The sequence below is a fragment of the Otolemur garnettii genome, unplaced genomic scaffold (genome assembly GCF_000181295.1).
Source record: "Otolemur garnettii isolate 467f Iridium unplaced genomic scaffold, OtoGar3 scaffold00323, whole genome shotgun sequence".
NCBI classification, from domain to species: domain Eukaryota; kingdom Metazoa; phylum Chordata; class Mammalia; order Primates; family Galagidae; genus Otolemur; species Otolemur garnettii.
Genome location: NW_003852718.1, coordinates 453656 through 464854, shown reverse-complemented (window position 1 = coordinate 464854; position 11199 = coordinate 453656). Strand labels below are relative to the sequence as shown.

Below are 11199 nucleotides of genomic sequence, written 5' to 3'. Positions count from 1 at the left end.
CGGGTCCGGGCTGGGGATTCGAACCCGCCACCTTAGGTGTACGTGGCTGGCGCCTTAGCCGGTTGAGCCATAGGTGCCGAGCCAGTATTGTCATCCTTTAAACGTCTATTGTCTGTCCTTTTAAAGAAAGGAGGCAGGCTCAGTGCCAGCCAATATACCAGAACTGGTGGGTTTGAATCCAGCCCGGGCCTGCCAAACAACAATGACAACTACAACCAAACAAATATCCGGGCATTGTGGTGGGCGCCTGTAGTTCTAGCTCCTTGGGAGGTTTAGGCAAGAGAATTGCTTAAGCCGAGAGTTGGAGGTTGCTGTGAGCTGTGATGCCACAGCACTCTACCCAGGACAACATAGTGAGAATCTGTCTCAAAAAAAAAAAAGGACAAAACAAAACCAATTTTTCTATAAATGGCCCAAAGGAACAAATAGGCATGCCTCTGGGCAGGTTTGGTGGCTCTGGGGGAATGAACCACGTGTCAGGCATGCAGGCAGCCAGCCACTCCTCAGGGTAGTAACTATGTACTCAAAATGAACAGCCCCTCACAGAGCAGCCCTGGCATGACTCCAGGACAGCCCAACTCCATGCTCTCACCACGACATCGCATGAGCCGGGGAGTGGCTGGCAGCCCTCGCATCCCACCCAGTCAGTTTTCCCCTGCAGGAAGCTTGCATTCCCCCATGGGAGTTTGCAGCAGCACAGGAAATAGCCATAGTTACACCAACAGTTCCCTCAATGCACTTCAGGCCCTCAGTGAGGGGCACGGGGTCTCCTTAGGGTCATTGTTGGCTTCACCGGACCTAAAAATGGGCAATTTGCAAAACTCCCCGGTTAATATGAATCCCCCCCACTCAGCAAGATGGGAAGCTTAGACTCGAAAGACTGTTTTCGACTTTATGGGGAACCATCGGAAGGTACAACTGGACAAGCGAAGAGCAGCTGCCATCCTGGAGAGCAAAAGGAAAGCAGTGATCCCAGCCTGCCTCCGACCGTGAGCAGCGAGAGAGCCGAGGGGCAGAGCCGGCTGCACGACAGCAAGGGGCAGACCAAACTCCTGCAGCTGCTGACCACCAAGTCCGACCAGATGGAGCCCTCGCCTTTGGCCAGCTCTTTGTCGGACACAAATAAAGACTCCACGGGTAGCTTGCCTGGTTCTGGGTCCACGCATGGAACCTTGCTCAAGGAGAAGCATAAAATTTTGCACAGACTCTTGCAGGACAGCAGTTCCCCTGTGGACTTGGCCAAGTTGACAGCAGAAGCCACAGGCAAAGACCTGGGTCAAAAGTGTCTGCAGTCCGGGACAGATGACTCACACCTGTAATCCTAGCACTCTGGGAGGCCGAGGCAAGTGGATTGCTTGAGCTCAGGAGTTCCAGACCAGTCAGAGCAAGAGTGAGACCCCATCTCTTCTGAAAATAGAAAAACTAGCTAGGCATTGTGGTGGGGGCCTGTAGTCCCAGGAGGGACTGAGGAGACTGAGGCAGGTAGCTCTCTTGAGCCTGAGAAAGTGAGGTTGTTGTGAGCTGTGATGCCACAGCACTCTACTCATGGTGAAGGAGGCTGTCTCAAAAAAACAATAAAAAAGATGTCATGGTCTTTGAAGCCTCTGGCGAAGTCTGGGAACTTTATGATGAACTCTTCCACAACTTTCACGGAAACTTCACTGGATTCACCACACACAAGACTTTCTCGGAGATCTCATGTCACAGTTTAAATTTCTCAAGCCAACCACTTGGGGCTTGGAAATCTGCCACCCTGAATTGCTATGCAAAATTTTTGCAACTTCTTGGATCATCAGTCTGGAGATTCAGGCATTAACTGCCCTCATTTGTCTGAACCAGCTTAACCTGCCTTCCTTGACTTCAGTGCAGGAAGTTTCCCCCCTTTTCTGCTGTAGGTCTCAGCTTTTCTTACCATCTCTTTCTAAGTAAGTCCTCATGGTTATGTTGTGCATGTTGCTAACTGTGGTCTTGCTGACACCAAAATGTTTTGCTGTCTTTCTTTGGGTGTTGCTTTCCAGAAAATGTAGATCAACCTTTCCCTTCAATGTCAGCTTATTGGGTGCTTTCCTTTGGACCATTATGTCTCAGTTAACTGTAAAAGTTTTCAGTAATGGCAGGACGCACCTACAATTTAGACCATTTCTTCGTGTTGAAAAAGATCTTCTGCAACATGGAATAAACAATGCAATTGTAGGCCTGATCCAACACATGGTAATAATAAAACATGAAAAAAGAACTTCGGGGTGATGCCTGTGGCTCAAAGGAGTAGGGTGCCAGCCCCATATACCAGAGGTGGCGGGTTTAAGCCCAGCCCTGGCCAAAAAAAAAAAGAAAAAAGAACTTTGACTAAGGAAATAACAGTACATATAAGGAGCAAAGCCCAGAGACCTTCTACCCTTTGGTATAGAGTAGACTCAGCTGATTAAGTTATAGAGGGTAAATTAATATTGTGTGTCACAGTCCAAGTGGTCAAGATACAACTTACAGAGGTGGTCAATACATAGATGTCAGTTTTCCATTAAGTACACATGGTGCGTGTCTGGTCTATGAAAATTAGGTTAACTTAAGGAGAAACAGGGTCTCAATATGTTGCTCAGGTCTCCCAACTCCTGGCCTCAAGCAGTAATGCCTCAGCATCCCACAGAGGAGAGGTGTGAGCCACAGTGCCTGGCCTCTTGAGTATATTTAAATTCCTGTAAATTTCTTTATTTTTTGAAACAGAGTCTCAGTATGTCACCCTCGGTTGAGTGCCATGGCCTCACAGATCACAGCAACCCACAACTCTTGGGCTTAAGCAGTTCTCTTGCCCCAGCCTCACACACAGCTGGACTATAGGTGCCCGCCACAATACCTCGCTATTTTTTTGTTGCAGTTGTCGTTGTTGTTTAGCTGGCCCCAGTTGGGTTTGAACCTGCCAGCATCGGTGTTATGTGGCTGACACCATAACCACTGTGCTACAGGTACCAAGCCTCCTGTAAATTTTAAATAGTCTTCTATCCTGTCACTAAAGGAAGTTACTTTTATTTTTAATCTGCTGCTTTGATTTCATTGAGCTCAACACATTACTGGGTTTTCTGATTGGGTCAAATATCAGTAAAGATTAATATCGGGTCAGTACCAATATTCAGCATCAATATTGGTTAACCCATGTATATATTAGATTTCATATTTTCTTTTCTGAAAGAGTCTTTATGTATAAAGGTTATATTACTTGCCTTTACTTATAAAAGGGTAAGACTGATTGTTTTCTTTTTCAGGAAAAGGTGTAAGTGGAACACTGACTTCAAACAGAGCAGACTCTCCACGTAATAGAAAAGACAAATCTTCATAGTGGATTATAAACTGATTAACGTCCCCAAAGAAATCTGCTTTTTACTGTGATTTTGGCATTAAAAATTTTTCTGTTCATGAAAATACAGTTTGTGCTCTTTGATTCTTGCTATTGTACTGTTTCATGATTTTTTTTAAAAGGGCATTTGAGGGGAGGATGATTACTATGACTGAAAGAATATTTTAGCTTAGACTGAGCTACCTGCCTTCAAAATAGTTTAGGGACCACCACCATCATTTATTTTCTTTTTTATCTTTGAACATTTTTGTAATGATTTGAAGAAGAAACTATTTACAGAAATCCCACATATCAGTGATAGGGTTTCTTGCTCGCATCAGTTTTTTATAATATTAGCAAGGTAGCCTGTTCCAACGAGGTCATTTTTTTAAGTTATATTTTAGGGTAAAATGGAAATAATATAAAGTTGATGTCAAACTTTAATATCTTTTCAGTATTTTCTAATTTTTAGGAATTTTTTGTAGCCTTTACACCTGGAAAAAAAGAGTTATAAGATTACCAAAATAAGGGCAGTGCCTGTGGCTCAGTGGGTAGGACTCCAGCTCCATATACTGAGGGTAGTGGGTTCCTACCTGGCCCCGGCCAAACCGCAACAAAAAATAGCCGGGTGTTGTGGCGGGCGCCTGTAGTCCCAGCTACTCGGGAGGCTGAGGCAAGAGAATTGCCTAAGCCCAGGAGTTGGAGGTTGCTGTGAGCTGGGACACCATGGTGCTCTACCAAGGGCAATAAAGTGAGACTCGGTCTCATATTTTTGGATAGATAATATATATTTATATCTTTACAGAAAGGCTCTAAAAGCATTTGAGTAAAATATTTTGTTCCCTTTTCTATAATTAGCTTTTAAAATCCTTATAGCTAAATTTGGTTTGTTCCTTGACTTTACAGTATATATTGCTTCTTGTTGGTGTTCACAAGTTGTAGACCTGTCAGGTCTGCAGTTTTAGTTTCCATGCTGCTAGAAAGTTGTGCTTTTTATTTCCAGCTATTTCCCTACTTCCTGAAAAAAAGTAGTAGTTCTCTTTAGTATTACAGAATTTTTTTGGAACCAAATTTTTACCATTGAAAACTGGCATTACACCGAAATATACATTGAGAAATTAAACAGAATAAAAATGTTTACTTTCACAAGCTGCATCCTGGATGGTTTCTTCTTTGTTAGCTATTATGCTGTTGGGTATTTAACTTCATTAAAATGTACTGTGTTTAAAGAATATACTCTTGGGGCAGTGCCTGTGGCTCAAAGGAGTAGGGCACTGGCCCCAAATGCCAGAGGTGGTGGGTTCAAACCCAGCCCTGGCCAAAAACTGCAAAAAAGAAATAAATAAAAATAAAAAGAATATACTCTTGATAGACGCTTAGAACAACCCTTCTAAAAAAGTATGTTTCGCGGGCAGCACCTGTGGCTCAAAGGAGTAAGGTACTGGCCCCATATATAGGAGGTGGTGGGTTCAAACCTGGCCCTGGCCAAAAAACTGCAAAAAAAAAAAAAAAAAGTATGTTTTGCAAAAGATTCATAAAATTGGCTCAGCACCTGTAGCTCAGTGGTTAGGGTACCGGCCATGTACACCGAGGCTGGTGGTTTTGAACCCAGCCCCAGCCAGCTAAACAACAATTACAACTGCAACAACAACAACAAAATAACTGGGCTTTGTGGTGGGTGCCTGTAGTCCCAGCTACTTGGGAGGTTGAGGCAAGAAAATCACTTAAGCCCAAGAGTTTGAGGTTGCTGTGCGCTATGAGGCCATAGCACTCTACCCAGGGCAACATAGTGAGACTCTGTCTCAAAAAAAAAAAAAAATTGATCAGATCCTTAGAATATTTATGAGGGCTACTGGGAGGAAAATGGTCATAACTAAGTAAAGCCAGGGGTTATTGTGTTAAACTTGAAGATTTTTTAAAAATTTGAGACAAAGTCTCACTCTGTCAGTCTGGAGTTGAGTGCCTTGGCGTCATCGTAGCTCTCAGCTCAAAGGGGTTCAGTGGTGTCCTCAGTGAGGATACTAGGAGCATTTTAGGCCAAGTTTAATGAAAGGAGACATAGACCCTCCTGGGCGGGGCAAAGATGGTGTCTATGCCCAAGGCAGCTGGAGGCATCTTTTTACCCTGGGCATAGGGGGAGGAAGAATCCAGAGTTTGCTGGAAGGTTCTGGTGGGCTAGGGTCTTTCCAGCAGAACTCTTGGTCAGGTAGGCCTTGTGTTCTGGGAGGCTGGGATGAACGGTTGGTGCAGAGCTCTAGGCCCCCACAATAGCAACCTCAATCTCTTAGGCTCCATCAATCCTCCTGCCTCAGCCTCCCAAGTAGCTGGGACTAAAGGCATCTGCCACAATGCCTGGCTGATTTTTCTACTTTTAGTAGACACAGTGTCTCACTCTTGCTCAGGCTGGTCTGAAACTCCTGAGCTCAAGGGATAATCCTGCCTTGGTCTCCCAAGTACCTGGGTGTACAGGTGCCGGCCACAACACCCAGCTAATTTTTCTGTTTTTAATAGAGATGCGGGGGTCTCACTCTTGCTCAGCTGATATTGAACTCCTGAGCTTAAGGAATCTGCCCATCTGGACCTCATCTTAGCCACTAGCCTAGTCTTAAAGATTTTTTTTTTTAATTAACGGGTCATTTTAGTCCTTGATACGCAAATATGCTGCCTGGTGCAACAACAATGTTGGCAGTGTGGATATAATATGCAGTGTTTCCCACCTCTTATGACTGTGGAATCTTTTCATTGAAATACTTAGCAACATCTGTGTTCCATAGCATGTCTATAGGCTTAGGAAAAGAAAAAAAAAGCCCTTGGTATGTAGTTAGAACTTCACAAGATACAAATACACCCACAAGTAATACTGTAAATTATAAATTGTAAACTGATGAGCTTGCTCACAAAAATCACAAGGGAAGTTTGGGGTTTTTCCTTTTTTTTTACAGATAGGGTCTTGCTCTGTTGCCCAGGCTGGAGTACAGTGGCATCATCATAGCTAGTTGTAACCTCAAACTCTTAGGCTCAGTGAGCCTTCAGCTTCCATCTCCTGAGTAGCTGGGACAACAGCCACCTCCCACAAAGCCGAGCTAGTTTTCCTATTTTGGATGGGGGGAGGAGGGGTTTGCTCAGGCTGGTCTCAAACTCCTGACCTCAAGCAATCCTCCAGATTCAGCCTCCCAATGTGCTAGGATTACAGATGTGAGCCACCTTACCTAGCCAGAAAGGCTTCCTTTACAGATCCTGCAGAAACTGTCATTATCACATGGACTCAAGTTTAACTTTGAAGCCTGATGGAAGCTTTAGGACCTTGACCAAAGACAGCTGCTATCTTAGACTTTCCAAGTGACCTAGTCACTTGCTATTCTGGGACTTAGTCTTTCCTCTGAAAAATACCTTCTTTTTTGCCAGCATTTTATTAATGTAAATTGAAATTTATTTAAGTTTCTGGGATTTGTGCATACAACACAGGATAATAAAACCAAGCTAGTTAACATATCACGTTGAATACTTAACATTTTTTTGTGATGAGAATTCTTGAAATTTACTTAGATTTAAAATGTACTATTTATATTAACTATATACACCATGCTGTACAACATAACTTTTTTTAAAAAGTTCCTTCTGTCAGAGAGTTTGGACCTTTGACCATCATCTCCCCATCTCTCAGCCTAGGTAACAACTATTCTGATACTATGATTCTGATTCTCAACTGTTTTAGATGCCACATATGAGTGACTACATACAGGATTTGTTTTTCTTTTCTTTCTTTTTTTTTTTTCTGAGACAGTGTTCCACTGTGTCACCCTCGGTAGAGTGCCATGGTGTCACAGCTCACAGCAACCTCAAACTCTTGGGCATAAGCAATTCACTTGTCTCAGCCTCCCAAGTAGCTGGGACTACAGGCACCTGCCACAACGCTCCACTATTTTTTTGTTGCAGTTGTCATTGTTATTTAGCAAACCAGGGCCAGGTTCGGATCCTCCAGCCCCAGTGTATGTGACTAGCACCCTCGCCACTGAACTATGGGTGCCCAGTCAGGACTTGTTTTTTTGTACCTGTCTGATTTCACTTAATATTTTCCAATCCATTCAGGTTGTCACATGTATGACAGAGATGTCCTTTCTAAAGGCTGAATAGTACTCCATGGTGTACATAGGCCACAGTTTCTTTATCCATTCATCTGCCATTGGACACATGGGGTGATTCCATAACTAGGCTATTGTGAGTAGCACAGCAGTGAACATGGGAGGGCAGCTCTCTCTTCAGAAAACTGATTTCAAATATTTTTGGTAAATACACAGAAGTAGGATTGTTGGATCATATGGTAATTCTCCTTCTAGTTTTTGGAGACTCCTCCAGCAGTTTTCCATAATGGCTGTACTGATTTACATTCCTACCAACAGTTCCCCTTTCTCTTGCAGTTTTTTTTTTTTGGCTGGGGCTGGGTTTGAACCCACCACCTCTGGCATATGGGACCAGCGCCCTACTCCTTTGAGCCACAGGTGCCGCCCAGTTCCCCTTTCTCCATATCACCAACATTTGTTATCTTTTCTGTTCTACAGTGGCCATTCTGACAGGTGCTTTCTCACTGTGCTTCCAGTTTTTCCCTTAGGTTTTACAGGTTTTGGTCTTACATTTAAATCTTTAATCTATCTTAGTGTATTTTCTTGCATGGCATGAGATGAGGATTCAGTTTCATTCTTCTCCATGTTGATACCCAGTTTTCCCAGCACCATTTATTGAAGAAACTATCCTCTTCCAATTGCATATTCTTGACACCTTTGTCAAAAGCTAATTGGTAGCTCACATCTGTAATTCCAGTACTCTGAGAGACTGAGGCAGGAGGATTCCTTGAGGCCAGGCCTTCAAAACCAGCCTGGGCAGCATAGTGAGACACCACTTCCCACTGTCTCTACAGGGGTGGTGACACATGCCTGTAGTCCTATCTACTCAGGAGGATGAAGCAGGAGTATCACTTGAGTCCAAGAGTTCAAAGCTACAGTGAACTATGATACTTCACCCCAGCCTGGGTGTCAGAGAGTCCCTGTCTGTGGGAAGAAAGTCCACATAAAACAAGCTAAATGAAATGTGATCCTTTAATTCCAGAAATTGGGTGAAAAGACTTCTAAGTATTGTGTGTTTTGTAGAGACCTAGCTGCCTGGGAGAGCATGGCAGGGCCTGCAGGCAAGGTGATAACAGCCTCCTGTTTGGAACTCTGACTGTGCAGTCAGTCAGCCTGCCAGGTAAGGGTTGATGGCCCATCTGTGCAGGAGACATGGCTCAAAGGTTGATGCAAGTGAAAAACTCCGTCATAAAAGCGGGTGGCCTCCAAACCACAAGAAAACAGAGTCATTAAGCCTGTTTCTTGAAAACTTAATTGAGTACATGAAAGAAAGAGTTTTACTCCCCTGCTTGTCCTGACCTTTAACTTTGACAATATAAGTCAGATAACACATGGTTGCTTCAGATCTTTAGAAGAATAGCTTGAGGTTACTTTGAAGTTAGTTATCTTACTTTTCCAGACTTTCTGTCTTTTCTATAGTTTAAGAATAGAGAATGTTAAGTATAGATTATTGATTAATGTGTTGTACGTGACTAGCTTACTATAAAAGGTGGTTGTGAATAAAGATGATTTGCTACTTACCACCCAGAGCTTATAGTCATCTCTTGCTTTCAACAATTCCAGGAGCAAGCTTGCACCCGTGGCCAAGCCTTCCTTCTCTCCCCACAAGAAATGTCACCTAACACTGTCTCTTAAAAAAAAAAAAAGACATCACACACACACAACAAAAATGATTGACTCAGTAATCAGGATTCTTTTCTGGGCTCTTTATTTTATTCCATGTGTTTCCTTTTTTTTTTTTTCTTTGCCAGTACTATGCTGTTTTAATTACTATAACTTTGTAGTGCAGTTTGAAATCCAGTAGTATGATACCTCCAGCTTTGTTCTTGCTCATGATTACCTTGGCTGTTCAGAGCTTTTTGTGGTTCCACATGAATTTTAAGATTGTTATTTCTATTTCTGTGAAAAATGACATTGGAGTTTGATAGAGATTAATCACACTGAATCTGTAGATAGCTTTGGGGAGTACAGACATTTAAAAATATTAATTCAAGCAGCTCCTGTGGGTAGGGTGCTGGCCCCATATTCTGAGGGTGGTGGGTTCAAACATGGCCTCGGCCAAACTGCAACAACGAAAAAATAGCCCGGCATTTTGGCGGGCACAAATATCATTGTGTTGTGTGGATACCTGTAGTCCCAGGTACGCAGGAGGATGAGGCAAGAGAATCACCTAAGCCCAGAAGTGGAGGTTGCTGTGAGCCGTGATGCCACAGGACTCTACTGAGGGTGATAAAGTGAGACTCTGTCTCCAAAAAACAAAAAAATAAATAAATAAAAATATTAGTTCTTCCAATCTATGAATATGGGATATCTTTTCATTTATTTGTGAGTTTTTCAATTTTTTTCATCAATTTTTGTAGTTTTTAGTGTATAAGTCTTTCACCTCTTTGTTTAAATTTACTATGAAGATTATATTTATATACTTTTTTTGGATCTATGGTAAATGGAATTGTTCTTTTGATTTTTTTTTCAGATAGTTCATTGTTAATGTATAGAAAAAATACTGATTTTCATGTGCTGATATTGTAGCCTGTAAATTTACTGTATTTGTTTATTCTAAGCTTTTTGGTGCAGTAAGATTTTGTATTTTTTATATAAATATCTTGTTTTATTGGAGGCAGAGTCTCACCATGTCACCCTTGGTAGAGGGCCATGGCGTCACAGTTCACGGCAACCTCAAACTCTTGGGCTTAAGTGATTCTCTTGCCTCAGCCTCCCAGTAGCTGGGACTACAGGTGCCCACCACAGTGCCCTGTTGTTTTTTCGTTGTTGTTGTTATTGTTGTCATCATCGTTTAGCTTGTTGTCATCATCATTTAGCATGCCCTGGCCAGTTTTGAATCCACCAGCCCCAGTGCACGTGGCTGGCGCCCTAACCACCGGCACCAAGCCTAAAAAGGTCATATATATATATATATATACACACATACATATATATAAAGGTCATTTTATATATATACACATATACATATATATATAAAGGTCATTATATTATGCGTATTTTATATATATACACATAATAAAGGTCATAATAAAGGTCATTTTATATATATATACATATATACACATATACACACACATATATATCATGTCATCAACAAAGAATTTTATTCTTTTATGCTACACATAATAAAGGTCATTATATTATGTGTATTATATATACACAAAATAAAGGTCATAATAAAGATCATTTTATATATATATACACACATATATACACATATATCATGTCATCAACAAAGAATTTTACTCTTCCTTTCCTGATTGGATCTGTGTTTTTTCTTTCTTTCTTTTTTTTTTTTTTGATACAAAGTCTCACTTTGTCACCCTTACTAGAGTGCTATAGCATCATAGCTCACAGCAACCTCAAACTCTTGGGCTCAAGTGATTCTCTTGCCTCAGCCTCCCAACTAGCTGGGATTACAGGCTACCCACTACAATGCCCTGCTATTTTTTTTAGAGTCAGGGTCTTGCTCATGATCAGGCTTGTTTCCAACTCCCGAGCTCAAGTGATCCACTCACCTCATCCTCCTAGAGTGCTAGGATCACAGGTGTGAGCCACCGAGTCTGGCTCATTGGATGCCTTTTATTTCTTTCTCTTGCCTAATTGCTCTGGCAAGGACTTGCAACACTATGTTGAATAGAAGTGACACAGAATAGGCATCCTTATGCTCCGGATCTTAGAGGAAAGGCTTTTAACGTTTCACTATTGAGTGTAATGTTAGCTGTGGTCTTCACACACATAACCTTT

General features: G+C 42.1%; 1 protein-coding gene across 1 annotated transcript in view; it reads left to right on the top strand.

Moving 5' to 3' along the window:
* The window catches only part of LOC105888372 (nuclear receptor coactivator 2-like), a 5441-nt gene extending 2069 nt beyond the window's left edge, over positions 1 to 3372 (top strand). The window contains exon 2 of the mRNA XM_012813868.2: positions 3258 to 3372. Coding sequence (XP_012669322.1) covers positions 3258 to 3309 — 52 coding nt within the window. The 3' untranslated portion in view covers positions 3310 to 3372. The remainder of the gene's footprint in view (positions 1 to 3257) is intronic.
* The last annotated feature ends 7827 nt before the right edge of the window (positions 3373 to 11199 follow it).